The sequence below is a fragment of the Danio rerio genome, chromosome 8 (genome assembly GCF_049306965.1).
Source record: "Danio rerio strain Tuebingen ecotype United States chromosome 8, GRCz12tu, whole genome shotgun sequence".
Lineage (NCBI taxonomy): Eukaryota > Metazoa > Chordata > Actinopteri > Cypriniformes > Danionidae > Danio > Danio rerio.
The window spans coordinates 3,775,001-3,792,418 of record NC_133183.1 but is presented as its reverse complement, the minus strand read 5'-3'; the positions used below and the strand labels follow the sequence as shown (position 1 = coordinate 3,792,418).

At 39.6% G+C, this 17,418-nt stretch overlaps 2 protein-coding genes across 3 annotated transcripts in view; one reads left to right on the top strand and one right to left on the bottom strand.

Moving 5' to 3' along the window:
• acaa2 (acetyl-CoA acyltransferase 2) overlaps positions 1-17,418 on the top strand; it is a 654,279-nt gene that overhangs the window by 601,466 nt on the left and 35,395 nt on the right. The window lies entirely within an intron of this gene.
• The window catches only part of gle1 (GLE1 RNA export mediator), a 31,296-nt gene that overhangs the window by 12,315 nt on the left and 1,563 nt on the right, over positions 1-17,418 (bottom strand). For both annotated transcript variants that reach the window (XM_005166747.6, NM_001003885.2), the window contains exons 2-7: positions 16,022-16,273; positions 13,326-13,472; positions 12,879-13,027; positions 12,739-12,799; positions 7,372-7,620; positions 1,602-1,830 (exon numbers count right to left, since the gene is read on the bottom strand). In XM_005166747.6, the coding sequence (XP_005166804.1) occupies positions 1,602-1,830; positions 7,372-7,620; positions 12,739-12,799; positions 12,879-13,027; positions 13,326-13,472; positions 16,022-16,273 (1,087 nt within the window). The remainder of the gene's footprint in view (positions 1-1,601; positions 1,831-7,371; positions 7,621-12,738; positions 12,800-12,878; positions 13,028-13,325; positions 13,473-16,021; positions 16,274-17,418) is intronic.

Genomic DNA, 17,418 nt, shown 5'->3' with positions numbered 1-17,418 from the left:
ATTTGCATGTAAATAGACATGTGAAAATTTAGTCACTTCATTCTCGGGCCAAATTCACTTCACAGTCGACATGAAATCGCAGCATGGGCAGGGCTTCTGGCTAACATGGCTTATATTGAGAGAGTAGCTGTGTTTATGTGCTTTAAGAAGGCTGAAAAACAGCATAGATTCGTTCGGCGCCGTGTCTGAGTCCACTAGATCCTTTCAGAGGTGCAGCAGCTCTGTGAATTCATCAACTCCTTCAGAAACTATACCTGGATGATGGAGGCTTTCAGCGGTGCTTCAGACTGAGCTGAGCCCAATTTGATGAACTGTTGCCGTGTTGGCATAAGGATTTCCCCTGGGACACCAACAATAGGCAATAGCAAGCTCCTGATTGGTTAACGTGGTGTGAATGAAGATTTTCCAACTCGAGCGATTTGCTCGTTAAGCGCTTTAAATGTGCAAAATGCTCAACTCATGCTGCTTCATTCATGTGAATGACCAAACTTTGCACTGACTTAACATGTAAATCACTTGCGCTTGACGCTTTGTTCGCATCTGGTTCGAACACAGCATAGAAGAGTTTTAGATGAAGTAAAAAAAAAACTAAGTGACAGGAGTCTCCATAGACTGACGGATTCTCACACACTGATGCACACATTTTCACTTTTCACACTGTAGCAAAAAATGAATTTATTTTTTATTACTTTTGTGTCTGTATTTTTATTAGAAAAATGTTTAGACTAACAACAGATTAATCAATCTTTTACTTTTGTATAATAGCACATGTTGACCTGGCACACTTCGTCTTTTTTACTGTGCTGCATACTTTTAGAGGAACTGCTGACCAGAGGAAATATATTAAAGAATAAATTTAGGGTTGTTCCAGACTGCTGTTTAGACATGTCACAAGTTGTCATGATGCTTGAAGAAGTTGTGAAATATATTTAAGATGCACGTAATTGTTTAGTTCTGGTATGTAGAGAAGGGTTGCAGAAAGAGGAAGTATGTCTGGGGGTATAAGAGCCAAAGCACTGCAGAATGACTGATAAGTGACGTTACACCAAAACTCCACCTGTTAATATCAGTTGTGTATATATGCTGGAGTCAGGAAATGCATGTTAGTTGCGAACCTCTTGAATGTAATTCTTGTATTGCATTGGGGTAACGTAACCCAAAGCTCTGTCATCGAATTATTCATTTGTATCTAATAAATTACTAATATTTTTGACATTGAAGAAAACACTCTCCAGACCTTTTCTTATTGAACACGCATGGAATTGACTTGATATTCCAACAACACAGATAACGATAGTCATGTTTCGAAGAGCACAATCTCATTTGAATTTACAGCGACAGTCACCAAAACGCCACAATTAAGATCAAAGTCTAAAAGGGTCAGTTTTAGAGAGTTTGAAAACAATATTTGTGGGGTATTTTGAACTTCAGGTACACACTCTAGGGACATCAGAGACTTTTTTTTCACATCTTGTAAAAATATTAAAATAAAAGGTCTTGTAATTGTAAATAATAGTAAAAAAATAGATCTTTTGCTGTCCAAATAAGAAAGCAAGCAAGGTTTGAAAAGCATTTTTACAAGCATTAACTTGCTCGCTCACCCTCTTTTTTGGCTTTTTCTTTAGCCGACAGTGCAGCGCTCTTCTTCTGCTCCTCTTGCTGGGCTTTCAGCTGCTCCTGCCTCCTCTTCTCCTCCTCTTCCTCCTGTTCTTTCTTCTTCTTCCTCTCAGCAGCCTGCGAAACTGCTTCCTGCAGGCTTCGGACCAATGACCTCATTTCCTGTAGAGCTCGCTCCGCCACACTCAAATCCTCCACGCTGGGAAACTGATCCTGCAAAAGAAAGGCAATTCACATTTCACATTCATGCATCTGGTGTGTGCCTCAACTTAAAATTACTTTTTAAAGCATTTTTTCATATTATCATTTCATACTGTTTATTTTGCGGTGTCCTGTTATGTTTATGGTAATACGGTAACAACATTTGGACGATGAGCTAAAATGAGCTCAAATGTTTACTTTTTATTAAGCAATGTTTTATGTTGTGCCTGTAATCACAAAGTTCCTGAAAAGTACTTAAAATTCCATTAAAATTTATTTAATATTTCTACATTTTTAATAAAACTTTTGCCCAGAAGTTCTAAATAAAGTGACCATAGATCAGTGCTTCCCACACATAGACTTTACTTAGGCCCCGTTTACACTAGTGCGTTTTAGTTTTAAAACGGCGTTTTAGAATGAAAACGATCCGCGTCCACACTTGCGTTTTACCCAGCGTTTCTGAACTGCTCTCCGTCCACACCAAAACGCTGAAAACGCACATTACGTGACCACACACACACTCTCTGGCAAGCGCTGCAGCCCATCTACCCAGATTAGAACTCTGCTAGTCGGACTTCTCATCAAGCATCTCCCGCTGGATCCAATCTTACTACATTTATTAAACGGGATATTTTATTCATCTTGTTGTCTTTATCTATCGACATATTCCCTGACTTTGGTCATTGGAATCTATTACTTGTTCTCAGGTAACGTGTTTTGGCTAAGCGCAAAGATAAGTTAATGATTAATGTAACTACGTAGCCTACATTCTGTATATTGACTGATCGCTTGCCTTTATTTCCTATAATGTATAAACTTATTGTATGTTATACTTTTATAATGGCCATTATCGATTATTAAAACTGATATTCAGCAAAAGAGAGGGTGTGTTTCGTATTTTCACTGAAATTGAAAGGAGACAGTTGTTATCGGCTCCGTTTTGTTATAAATATCCACACAGTGAAGATGACGCTCATAAATGCAGCACGACGCCTCAACATTTCTGCTGTCTGTTAAGTTGCTAATAATAAAATGAAAATAGGCAGTTCCTTATATCATGTGTACATTTTATTGTTGAGAAAGTGAAACATTGTAGCCAGGGTGATGTGAATGAAGTTATAAAGTGCACTGTTCCCTTTGAAGATTTACCCGTGTCCTCGGTATAGTCTGTTTTCCATATCAAACTGAAAAGAAGAGATGCAGCCTTGATCAAACTTGCGAAGTGTGAACTTACACGGAGAAGATGCAGGACTCAACTGTGTGTGTTAGGCTACTTAATATTCAGGAAAAAGCCCCAATCAGAGAGGTGAATGTCAGCAGCCCTGCCTCCGTTTTCAGATGTCTCAGTTTTTGCTCATCCACACTGAGACGGAGCAGCAGCGTTTCAGTATGAAAACGGCCTCTCCAGCGTTTTCGAAACGCTCCGTTTTCAGCGCTCAAGAACTCCGGCGTAGTGTGGACGGTTGGCGTAACCGTAGCAAAACTTATGCATTTTCAAACTAAAATGCATTAGTGTAAACGGGGCCTTAGACAGGCCGTCCAGGTATATTAACGGCCGCTCAAGTATATCTAGGGTTCACTTTTTTTTTCTTTTACACTTTGTTGTATCCGCCCAATATAACCAAACATCTGTGATCGATTAAGTATAGGAAAATCTTCTCTCATTTACCCGTTTCATTCTGTGTGTGCAAGACTTGTCAACACTCCCACAGGTAATCTCACAGACCCAATGAACCGCCAACTTATCCAGCACATGTTTTTCCAGTCCATGCTTTTATGACTTCTAGGCTGGATTACTGTGATGCTCTGTTTGCTGGCTGCCCAGCATCCTCTATTAAACTTCAGCTAGTACAAAATGCAGCAGCCAGAGTTCTTACCAGGTCTAGAAAATATGATCATATCACCCCAATGTTATCCTCCTTACACTGGCTGCCTGTTAGTTTCGTATTGAATTTAAAATATTGCTTCTTACCTATAAAGCTTTAAATAATCTAACTCCTGTTTATCTAACCAACCTTCTGTCTCGATACAATCAAACCCACGCTTTAAGATCTTAAAACTCAGGGCTTCTGGTAGTACCTAAAACAGCTAAAGGAGGTCAAGCCTTCTCATTTATGGCTCCTAAACTATGGAATAGCCTTCCTGATAATGTCCGAGGCTAAGACAAACTCTCGCAGTTCAAAACCAGATTAAAGAGATCTTTTTAGTAAAGCATACACTCAGTGCATCACTTAGCAGTATGATACATGAATGTGCTCCACATAGGTTTCTGCATCTTGTTTATTTACTCTATAAACAGCAGCTACGCTAATTATTCTCTTTATTCTCTATTTCCACCTGCGGATACTCATCCCGAGGCCCTCAGACTATGCAGCTCCACTGATTCGATTCAAGACCAGCAACGAGATGATCCCAAGGTTTCCATAATCCTGGACCAGGCCGTATACTGAGCAGCTGTTGTGGTGGTCACGGAGGAGTGGAGAGCATGAGACTGATTCCTGTGACACTCCAGGGACAGACGAGTCTTCACAGACATCCAGTATTCTCCAGCCTCCGGCGCCTAGACTGCAGCTCTGCACAAGACGTGTGGCCATAGGAGAAATGGTCGTGCCCAACTAAGACTGGTTTCTCTCAAGATTTTTTCATTTTTCACTTTAGCCAATTGGTGAATTTTTTTCCTCACCCATGTCTCCACTGGCTTGCATGGTTCGGGATCTGTAGAGCTACACATCGATGGATTTGCTCTTCAGTGTTTGAACTCTCAGTAGTGAATATTAAACCACACTGAACTGAACTAAAATGAACTTAAACTCTCAAAACTGGACTACACTTTTTCAATTTACTATGATCTTCTATGTGAAGCTGCTTTGACACAATCTACATTGTAAAAGTGCTATACAAATAAAGCTGAATTGAATTGATTGTTTCACACAGCGGATGCCCTTCCAGCTGCAACCCATCTCTGGGAAACATGCATACACACTTATTCTCACTCATACACTACGGACAATTTAGCCTACCCAATTCCCCTAAAGCGCATGTCTTTGGACTGTGAGGGAAACCGGAGCACCCAGAGAAAATCCACGTGAATGCAGAGAGAACATGCAAACTCCACACAGAAACGCCAACTGACCCAGCCGAGGCTCAAACCAGCTACTTGCTGTAAGGCGACAGCACTAACCACTGCATAGCCCCTCGTATGCGCTTTTGCATTACTTTTTTACTTAACCCTACTTTTGCTTGGCTTCGCAGCTGACAGCAGCCTGAATGAAAGAAATATTTCATTCTTTAATCGAAATGACTGAGAAAGACTTTACTATATACAGGGAGAGGACAAAAAAAAATAGTCTAAACTGGCTGCAAAATATATGTACACCATTAGTAATAGTTAACCAACACATTTGCCTGATTTAACATGTATTATCTTAAGAGATATTGTCCGTTTTTATTCCTTTTTCTGTCATTTATTTCTCAGTTGCTGATTATTTTATTAATTCGATGATGTCAATATATTACATACTTCATACATTTCTAAAATGCTTTGGCATTCAACTGTGCTTTGCACTTGAGAGAGAGTGTATTAAAGAGAGAGACAGTGTATTTTAATTAGTATTTGGTTAAATTTAAAAAAGGCACTATTTGGTGATAGAGTTAAAAGTAGGGCTATCAAATGATAAAAAAAATGTATGTAATTAATCACACTTTTTTGTAATTAATCATGATAATTCACAAAATGTAACTAACGTAATCACGATTAATCATGAAATGCCTTATTTATTACAGAAAAAAAAACAGGCATGTAAGTGCCATTTGAATTTCAAAACAAACAACCAATGCCAATAACAAACATGATTTCCATGTTGGATTCTAAGTGGACTACACACGCACGCACGCACGCCTACATACACAACGCGCGCAGTACATCGCACCCAGTGAGCGAGGGATCCCTTCAGATTTATCAACATGCATGATCGCTTTTATCAAATTTGCTTAAACTAAGCGCTCTAAAGTACGGCTGTATTTTAAAAGCAAGAATTCTGACAGCAACATAAAGCAGTCACTTTACAAAAGTTGCGTGTAGGGGGGAAACACGTCAAACTTAATGAAACATTTGAGGGTGCATGGAAGCAGCTTAAAGGCAGACGAATAGGGCAGTCTTTGACAGCTCGCGACATCATCCGGCACTTTCACTGAGTACATTTACATGGACACCAACACTCCACTTTTACAACTAAGATAATACTGATTAAGAGTCTACCATGTAAGCAGCGATTTTTGATTACCTTAAAGGATCACGCGAATCCTGAAATGCGGAGGTTTTTCTTTCCGTTAGCCATGCGTTTTCAAATGACATTAAAACATCCTGAATGAAAATATGCTGAATGAGAGTAAACTGCTGAACTGCAGTTAAAGTCTAAAGATCCTGAAACATCCGAAATTGCAGGAAACTCTGGAGGAAACGCAGGATAGCCTGGTGATGCAACATTAATTGTTTTATACTGAAACTTTCCTTCTAAAAGCGCGTCCTTGGTCTTATCCAAATTTCTTTGCACGTTAAACACACGCAGGGCCGGAGCAAGCTGAACTGGCGCTCTAGGCAAACGGCAATCACACCGCCCTCAATCCAAAAGTGAAAAAGTGACCGGGAGGTACGCTCACCATTCTGCTGCCCAAGGCGGCCGCCTAGGTCACATCTAAGGACGCACCGTCCCTGAACACACGTCGGCCACAACAGGAAATAAAAAAAACTACAACTGTGTTATTTGCGTTATTTTTTTTAAACACATTAAATATTTCAAATTAATCACGTGTGTTAACGGGCTAATTCTGACAGCCCTAGTTAAAAGTAAAATATTTTGCACTCCTGTGAAAATTTTTTTTTTTACTAATATTTCCTCATTTATTAATATTTCTTTTATTTAGTAGACAATTTTGTGCAAAGTACCTTACAATTTATGAGGCATTCAGTGATTCAACAAGAGGCAATAAACAGAACAAGTGCTAAGTATACAAAAGAATCGCTTGTGCTCAGAGAATTAAGCGTTAGTTTTATTTTTTAGTTAGTATTTTTTTTCTACAAGTGGTTTGTCAAGCCTACTCACCCGTGTGAGGCACACATCCTTAATGCACAATTATCTTTTGATAGGAAGTGATTGTAAGAAAGTGTTGGTGCAAATGTGCAAAAACTGGTGCAAGTGTGTGTAAAAGTGTCAGAGAGACGAAAGATTGTTTCTACAGGTGGTTTGTCAAGCCCACTCACCTGTGTGAGGCACACTCAGAATTGCACAATGTTTTCAGGTTAAATATGTAATTTTATAAATGTGACTGTTGCATAATAGGTGCCCTTTAAACTGAATACTAGTGTCTTGCAAATGAACTATCATGGCAAAGACTATTAGTAATTAGTTATACTATTATGCTTTAAAATCTCATTAAGCATTATTAAAAACTGTATAAATCAACAAAAGGGGGAATGATTTTGTCTTTAACTGTTTGTCATTATCAGGACATGAGAAGACATGAGATTTTTGTCTTGGTCAGAAGTGGACTCACGTCTGCTGCAGCCGGCACCACCTCAGACAGCTGTGAGCAGAGCTGGTTGCCCCGTGTGATGTACGGCGCGTGCTCCACCTCCGCATGTGTGCTCTGCTGCGGCTGCAGGAGCCGGTTGAGCTGCAGAACCTCCTCCTGGATGGCATTAATGGCTCTGTGCCGCTCTCTGCCCTCCACCTGCCGCTGGCGCTCCAGCTCCACCTCCCGCAGACGCTGCTGCTCCATCTCACGCAGACGCAGGTTCAGGATCTGCTCACACAAAACAATTCAATGTGGTATATGACTATTTATTTTCAGTCAGGCGGCCCAATCGCTTCCGGTGAACTGTCATGCCACTACAAAATCCCCACGTTTAAGATTTGATTTCTTTAAAAATCTGTGATCTTCACTGCCTGATTGATATGCGATATAAAGTGGGTCTCAGACCGGACAAGAATCACTGCATTAAATTCCATTTTTCCCCGGCATTTCTTTAAAGGGTCACGAAACACCAAAACACATTTTTTGAGCTGTTGACAGTCGTATTTGTTTCCCACACTGCTAAAAACACTATTAGGACACCTATATTTCACTAAAAAGTGTAAATTGGTTGTTTTTGTATTATTTCAAGCAAATTCGTACTTCCGTTTGAAACAAATTTTTGAAGCTGCGTCACGGTCATGACATAATAGCGTGTATTCCAGTGTGCAGACTGGACGTCTGTGCCAGAGTGTGTCTTATTACATCTTACAGTGTGTTGCATTAATGCATGAGTAAGGCTTGGTTCAAACCAATCAGCGCGCTCTATTGTGCAACTTCATTAATATTCATTACTGACAGTGTTTAGACGACAGAGACGCCACGTTGTGTTGACAAAACAAGCGTGAAGTGTTGCTTTTATAGTTTGCTGCCGTTAAGTTTTGTTTTCATTTTCTCTCTGTGAGAGCGCAGCTGGAGTCACGTGTGGATTAACAGTGTACGCGACGCTCGACAACAATAACTTACGTGTGTAAGGAGGATTATTGTTTACCTGAGAGCTGTTCTCATCTGCAAACGCTGAGATCCGGATTCGCTTGTAGTCTCCTCTTAATAAAGACGCGGCTCTAGTTGCTGCTGATTGTCCTGTCTCTACAGATTTGGTAAGTGAGCGACCGGTGCTCTTTGTATATTCAGTTTGTTCATATCGAACTAAGTTAACTATTGCACTGAGTGTAAACATGTTAGCACCACAACCAAACATTAACCTCGTGTAGGATTTTCACCGCATTTTGTGACCGGAATAACACATGCGGCTTTCTGACGCTATCTGCCGAGTGCATCTAAGTTTCCGGGAAATGCTGGGTTTTTTTCTCTCATTCGCCGTGCGGTATCAAACATTGCATGAAAAATACACGCTTAGAGCAGCGCCTCGAATCAAATATCTCGTTTGTCGGGAGGGGCATGAATGAATTTCCTGAATGAAAGAGCCAAACTGCAGTTAAAGTCCACCATTTAATAATTTGGCAAATAATTCGACTACAGATGTCCATGTAAACACAGTCACTTTGTCCCGTGTGTGTGTGTGTGTGTGTGTGTTTTGACTCTGGAAGTTAGCGCGCCCAAATAGACACTCCCACACCATGCCTCTTTTCTTCCTCCGACACTCCCCCCTAAACAGAGCTGGACACGCCCACTTTTCTTACTTTATCCAAAGTAGAAGTGCAATAACACCCTGCTGAAACGAGGGGGTTTCATGGCCCTTTAAAATATGAACATTTATTTTACCACAGTATGTTCAATGCAGTTTCTGCGCTCGCCTGCTGATTCTGATGGCGCTGTTCCTGATGTCTTTCATCTCGTTTTACGCTTGAATACCTATATGAATGCTTAGGTTTATTTAACTAATTGTATTTTAATTACATTACAACATCAACCCAAAAAAAGAAACCTTATGAAATTGAAAACAGTCGCATTTCCCCAGACATTTATCTTTGGCTAATAAAACACTAGCTGTGCATATGACCCAGTCAATTCAAGTTTGAGTAGCGCTTTTCAGAATAATTGTTTCAAGAAGCTTTACAAAAGGTGCACATTAATGTATTACAATCAAAATCAGAAAAGGTAAGGTTATTAGTAGGGCCAGACGGAATTTGCGGACGTTTTTTGCTATTTCTGCGCAGAATTTTGGTAAAAATCTGCGGATTTCTGCGGAATTATTTTGGGAGTATCCAGCAGAGTATCATAACTTACACCTTAATATATTAAATAAAAAGTGATAAATTACTGAATAAAAAATGACTTAATTCAGATTTACACATTTACTCAAGTAAATAAACTGAATTAATAATGTGCTAAATATTGGCAGAAATCTGCGAAATTCTGCGCGCGCAGATTCCGTGTGGGCCTAGTTATTAGTTACCATAAGCATAATCTTTAAGATCTCAAAACTCTTCTTGTAGTACCCATAATAGCAAAGTCTACTAAAGGACGTTGATCCTGTTCATTTATAAACTCCGGACTAGCCTTCCTGATAATGTGCGAAGCTCAGACACACTCTCTCAGTTCAAAACTTTCGGAACTTTTCGTCTTTCGGATGAGACGTTAAACCGAGGTCCTGACTCTCTGTGGTCATTAAAAATCCCAAGGCACTTCTCATGAAAGAGCAGGGGTGTAACCCCGGTGTCCTGGCCAAAGTCCCTCTATCGGCCCTTACGATCATGGCCTCCCAATCATCCCCTTCCACCGAATTGGCTCTATCACTGTCCCTCCACTCCACCAATAGCTGGTGTGTGGTGAGCGCACTGGCGCCGTTGTCCTGTGGCAGCCGTCGCATCATCCAAGTGGATGCTGCACACTGGTGGTGGTGTGGAGAGACCCCCCTCATGATTGTGAAGCGCTTTGGGTGTATGGCCATACACAATAAATGCGCTATATAAATACACATTAAATTTACATTTACATTACAAAACTAGATTAAAGACTCAAATGTTTAGTAGGGTTGCAACAACGAATCGATTAAATCGATTCAAATTGATTACTAAAAGCGGTGGCAACGAATTTCATTGATGCGTCGTGTCGCACAACGCGGAGACGTTTGGTTATTAAAAAAACTGTAGTTGAGTGCGGAGCAGAGTGAATGCACTCTGCCTCTCTCGCCAGCAGAGTTCGGCACCTCAAAGACAAGACAGAGTTAACGTTAGAGGAAAGATACATGGCAAAGGCAGAGAAATCTGCGCGACCCTAGTCATCCAAGGTATGATGAAATAGAAAAAAGTGAAAGTTAACAGTGGACGGGGGAGGGGGGCGGTTGAGGAGGGGGATTGGTAAAATTAAGTGCCAGATCAGATTTCAGAGGTGCTGGATCCGGAGTGTTCCGGCAAAATTTAAGCTCTGAGCCCACTCAACTGTGTAAAGCTCACTTTATAAATTATAACATATTTTTGTGCTGTTAGAGAAGTGTCTAGTGCAAATGTGCAATACAGGTGCAAGTGTCGGGTAAAGTATCAGAGATAAATAAGTGTTTTCTACAGGTGGTTTGTCAAGCCCACTCACCTGTGTGAGGCACACTGAATTAGGGGTTATGGATCAAATAATTGATCCCTTTAGGTGGAAATGACAAACTGCAAACTTTGAATGTTTATATCAGGGTATATGCAGGAATCCCAAAGGTAATTTCAATACCTTTTTAAAGACCTTCTTGGAATATTTTAAGACCTCATCGCCACTTCAAGTTCTAATCAGTATCAAACCATTAATTTAATAAACAGTTGTAGTTAAATGAATTAATACAGCACAACCGTGCAACAGAACTCAGATAAGCTCGGAAGAAGCAAAGCTTGAAAGAATAAATTACGCGGCTGTTTTCAGCGACAGACCTCAGCCACTGCTTAAACTCGTCTTTCTCCAACAAGGAGTTCGCAAACTTGCATTTTTTCCATTTTGCTATCTGTTTTGCTCTATGGTTTCTCTACATGTGGAGAGGGTCACATCATCTTCCTTTGCTTGTAGCAAATTACGTGGCTTCACCCGGACGAAGGAGCTTGGCCGGATGCGCCCAGGCCCGAACCAATAGTGTTGATCGAGCACGCCGTTGTTAATATTAGGGGGGGAGGGGGGGAGGGGGGATATATATGTGCTTTTTTGGAGTCAAACACATTGAACATCACTTAAACAAAATTTAAGACCTCATAAAAACACGATCAAGACTTTTTAATTCCTTTAAATTCCTTAATTTTCTCATAATTGATTTATCAACTTTTAACCAATTAAACTCTGCTGTTATTTTTGGATTTCTGCATGGATTTTGTCTACCCAACTTTAAAAGCTTCCCAAATCCAGATGCAGAGGATTAAATGCAAAAAATTGGTCTCATTTTAAAGAAATCCCTTTGAATTTTCATAAAACACTATCTAAAGTTTTTAAAATATCTGTATATGTTGTCTGTGTTATAATAAACACCTAAAAAAAGAGGCGCTTTTTGTATTTTTTTTTCATAAACTCACATTTGAAAGTGTACCTTTTAGGTTGTGTGTGGTCTAGCGTGCTGTAATTAATTTAGGTGTTTCCTGCACATGTCTGTAATCATAGGAAAAAAGAAAAATGTCTCCACCATAATCTATGCAAAAGTTATTGTATTCCAACTGATGAGAGGTGCTGTACAAGCCACAGGGATCGATCATTGTTTTCATATTTCACTATTCTTTTGTTTGATCAAACATAATTCACTGTGTTTGGATCACGTCAGACACATTAAAGGATTACTTATGCACATCACCTCAAAAACACAGGAGAATGGCCCTGAAGCGCACAGCATAAGGTGAGAGATGACAGCTGTCTGTGCTATCTGGGGCTGCTTATTGATCATAAATGTATTGTTTTCACTTCTGCGCTATGGAAACGCTGCGATTCATGCGGCAACTGTTTGATATGTGAATATAATTCAGTAAAAGGAATGCTAGAACCGTATGAGCACCGGCAAGAGCTTTCATTTGAGCTATAACTTGTACATGTGTCTAATGAAAAATATGAAAACAAACCAATGTTCAATACCCAGCTCAGGTATCCAAAATACTGTGTATTTAAGTGTAAATAACTTTTGTACAGTAGAATAAAAACCAAAGTGATGCAAATGTGCATAAAATATAGATTCTACACTTTCAAACAAAACCACTTACGGAGGTCTGGTGCAATGCTAGCCCTTTAAATCTAAAGCGAAAGTCAATGACATCACGGACCCGGTACCGGGTCTCCGGAGTTTAACTGTAAAGACCCAGCGGGACACCCTCCTATATGTTCTAAATGTGATTATAGACAAACAAACTGATACTAACATCTATACAACATTGTTATAAGTTCATGGGGACTTTAAGTTAAATGAACTCATGCTGAATGATTTATTCAAAGACTCACTTTCATTCTGTGCCTGTGTTCCTCTCTCAGCTTCTCCTGGCGGCCGAGACTCTCCTGCGCCCTTCAGACACAAAACATTGATTAAAACAAACTCTGTACATGATTGTAACCCAAGGATGAATAGTTTGGAGGTCACATACTCTTTTTCATTGGTGTCTCTAATACTCTGGTGCTCCTGCCTCTGCTTGAGCTCCATGAACTCCTCGAAGCGCTTCAGCTGCTCGGACTCATGGTTGGCAACGGTGGCCACCAGACGCTCCTGCTGCTCCTGTCTGAGACTCAGCTCCATCTGACACAGAAAACACACATGCGTTTATGAAAAAAAGTGCTCTGTTTTCCAAAAATGCAGATGTTTAATCAAAAATATAGTAACTTTTTTGCTAAAACAAAAACTGGTCACACTTCATGATGGGTTTCATTAGTTAATGTATTTACAGAGATGAACTAAAAATAAACACCAACTGACCCAGCTGGGCTCGAACCAGCGACCTTCTTGATGTGAGGCGACAGGGCCACACTTTTAAAAATAATTGTGTACTCAAAAAAAAAGAAATAATCACTCAGGGTTACTGATTAAATCATAGTACCTTGGCTTTGGCCTTGTGTTTCTGTTCACACATGCGGATGCAACCAGAGATCTGCGTGGCTCTGGGAGACAGGACTGAGACTGCCGGAGGAGTACTGACCGATGCTTCAGGACTCACTGCAGGAGCCTCCGCAACCACTTCTGCTTTCTGATGTTAATAAAACAAGAGGGAAAAAAATTGCATTAAAGTTCCAACACATACATAGGTTCCAAAATCACCAGCAATAACTCAAAAAATAAACAAATTAACAAATAAATAAATAGAAATTAAAACATTTTTCTTAGCAAACAAACCCTCGGATTAGTGACCATCTGTGGTCTGCCACTATGCTGACACGCAGGCCTTTCTAGCTCCACCCTCTTTTGAAAAGAGCACAATCTCATTAGAATTTAAAGCGACAGTCACCAAGATGTCACAATTAGGATCAAAGCCTGAAAGGGTCAGTTTCAGACTCTGTTCCCAGATATAGTTGACTTTTTTCAGCCCAAAAACTGTTCAAAACCAGCCCAAACACACAAAGAACAAAGGCCAAAATATTCAATTAATATTTTCTTAAATTTTAAATTATTTAAAATCGAAATTAACCTAGTTACAATGTCATAATTTTTTACCCATACAGTAGAGCTGTACGATTAATCGAAAAAAGATCACAATCTCGATTCGACCCTACACACGATCTTAATTCAGCTTTTCTATGATTCAGCCAATTATATTTTCAAGGTCAGAAGAGAAGCTTAAAGGTGGTTGCAGGAGTCGTACAGTCATTCACAACATTGACACCTTCAAATGGTGTTAAAAGTGTCACATACTGTATTTATAAGGTACAATTCACCCAGAAATGTCATTTCTGTCTTCATGTAATGATGTATTTGCGGACGGGAAATCACACGTGAGCTGCACTAGGAAGTGAAGCCTGTGCGCACATCTTAAGTGATCAAATCGCATCTTATGGTTATGATTACCACAAGCATTTGATTTGTTGTTTTTTTTTGTAGCTAACACAGCGTTGTGCGTAAAAATAAACGTTTACTGTGTCAGTATAGCTACTCTAACTTATATAATGTTGAGTATAATGAAAGAAGAAATCTGATAATGACAAATGTCTGACTTTAAAAATGAGGTAAACACAAAAAAAAACTTTCCATCCGGAGCTCCTTCACGGGACTCCACACTTGTAAACAATTGCTCCATCAGGCTTGCGCCATTCACGTGGCTCTCGGTCCCGCCCAAACTCGTCAGCGCTACCAAGCCGACCAATCACAGAGCTTGTGCTATGGGTCATTGCGACGTGTAGTTACATTTTTTGAGAGGTGCACATCAGCGACGCCGACAGCCACGGCGAAGAGCTATGCGTCAGCGGCGTAGCATACGCCGGCGTTTGACGCAGAAGTATAAATCAGCCTTAAGCCAAAGTGATGCAAATGCTACCGGCAGGCTATTAACGACCTTGCCTTTGTCTTCGGGTGATACTTTCAGGCCAAAAAAAAACTCTTTTGTTGATTAACTTGTGTGGTCAGTAGCTGGGCCGGTTTCTAACACCTATATGACAGTTATCATGCTGACTCCAAAGCTTAACTTGCATGCTTTGTTTAGCCAACTTCCCTCCTCCTAAGAACACATAGACAGGATATCTTTGTCTTGATTCAGACTTGTGATAAAACTCGCAGACTGCAGACCTCCAATAGGCTCTGCAGACACATGAACTTCTTGAAGACGTTTTATGATGCAGATTAACCAACATGTCTTAATAAAGAAATTCTTCTGCTTGTTCAATTCTCCTGGACTGGGTTCTCTGTATTTTACTTATTTATTTATTTACAACACCTTAATCAGATTCATTTAATTAAAAATCACTGTTTAGATGGTAGACTCGGATACTGGAGCATTTAAAGCTTCAAAGATCGCTCATCTGTGTTTGCACTTGGTAAACATCGGTGAAGTGTGGTGAACTGATGACCTTCACGGCCAATCACAGTCATTTCTGTTGAGCACTGTTGAATACTATGGCAAATCAGTGGTGTTGCGTTCAACAGAGCTTAAATGTTAGCAGGAAATCACCTTTTTTTAATTTATTTTAGTACCGAAATGCAGTATGGTCACAAGTCTATAGTGAAAGAATCAGTTCGTTAGCTTGAGTTTGATAAATGGCATCTAAACCGTGTGTTTGGGAAAGTAAACGTTAAATACCTAGCTCCATTTCCCTTATCTTAGCTGAAAATGAGCTCTGATGTCACTTTTTATTTTCACCATTCATTCAGAAAGGACCTTCGGGTCACTCGGAAGTTGGTGAAATTATAAATTTGTGTCGCTTTCTCTTCGCTGATAAGATATACAGCCAAGCACACAACATTCCTGTGAGACTCAGGCAATACTTTCGGGTTTCTTCAGACATACTTCAGACACACTCTTTAGGCAAATTAGAGACTTGTTTTACATCTTGTAAAAAGGGGCATACTAGGTCACCTTCAAGCTGAAAACTAATGTCTTACAAAATAACTCATAAATTATTATCTACTCCCATCATGGATGAAATAACCCAAATAAAAAGTTCTCAGAAATTAGTTATTAAAACTATTATTTTAAAAATGTGTTGAACAAAATATATCTATCTGTTGGGAAATATTTTAAATTTCACAATACTTTTGACTTCAACTGATTTTAAGTGCCTCCAAAGGCCACTACAAGTGAAAGGTCACCTCCTTCTCCTTCTCCTCCTCCTCCTCAGTTTGGATGGAGACTGCAGGCAGAGAGCAGGACGAACGCTTCAGTCGGGGGCTGATGGGAGCTGATCTGCAGACGGCAGCTTCTTCAGAAAGACCGGGACTCGTATCACGGACGGATGAGGATCGAGAGCAGTTCTTGAGCAGCATTCGAGGACTCATTCTCTTCAGGATCTGCCCTGACAGAGGAGACAGACTGGGCACCTCCACACAGCCGGCCAGAACATCCTGCATTTACAAATTATACACACGATTGAGGAATAAGAGTCTACCAGTAAGACATTTAAAGGTCCCACGAAATTAAAATAATTTTTTTAAATGTTGGTTTCAGTCTGTAAAATGTGTCTCTAGGTTGTGTTTACCACGCTACTTTAAATATTCGGTCTGTATCGGTATGCAAGTATGTCTTCACAACAACATTTGGACTATTTAATTGACAGTAAACAATGTTGTACTTTGAAAGTCATTGGCTGCTAATATGATTTCTCTTTTTAGAATTAGAAAAAAAGGGCAACACAGTAGCTCAGAGGTTAGCACTGTCGCCTCACAGCAAGAAGATCGCTGGTTCGTGTCCCAGCTGGGCCAGTTGACATTTCTGTGTGGAGTTTGCATGTTCTCCCTGTCAAACACATGCACAATAGCTGAATTGATTAACTAAATTGGCTGTAGTGTATGTGTGCGCATGCGAGCGTGTATAGGTGTTTCCCACTACTGGGTTGCAGCTGGAAGGGCATCCGCTGTGTAAAACATATGCTGGTGGTTCATTCCACTGTGGTCACCCTTGATTAATAAAGGGACTAAGCCGAAATAAATTGAATGAATAAGCAAAAAAACATTTTAATATTAATTAGAAAGTGTGAGTGTTAACAAATAAATTAACGAATTAATAAATTATCCCTTGAATACATATTAAAAGACTAGATAAAGATCACAATTTGGCCGGAAAATACTCATTTATTGGTTTTATACTGTGACATTATGCTTCAAACCAATAAGTTTCACTTATTTGTAATATTTAAAAATATAATAAAATATAATCTGAGCACTTTTTTCAAATAAATTTCAAATAAACAAGATTTTTTTATTATTTTAGCAATTATACTTTACTTTTTATTCCACTGTGGTCACCCTTGATTAATAAAGGGACTAAGCCGAAATAAATTGAATGAATAAGCAAAAACATTTTAATATTAATTAGAAAGTGTGAGTGTGCAAATCTAAGCCCAGCTTCAGACTTAAGCAGCTGAAAATATGTATGAATTTCATTCTTCAAATGGGTTTGGAGCAAGTTGAATACAGTAAATGATGTCAGAATTGTCATTTTTTGGGGTGAACTACACCTTTAAGTAATTCAATTAATTTCAAGGAACTAC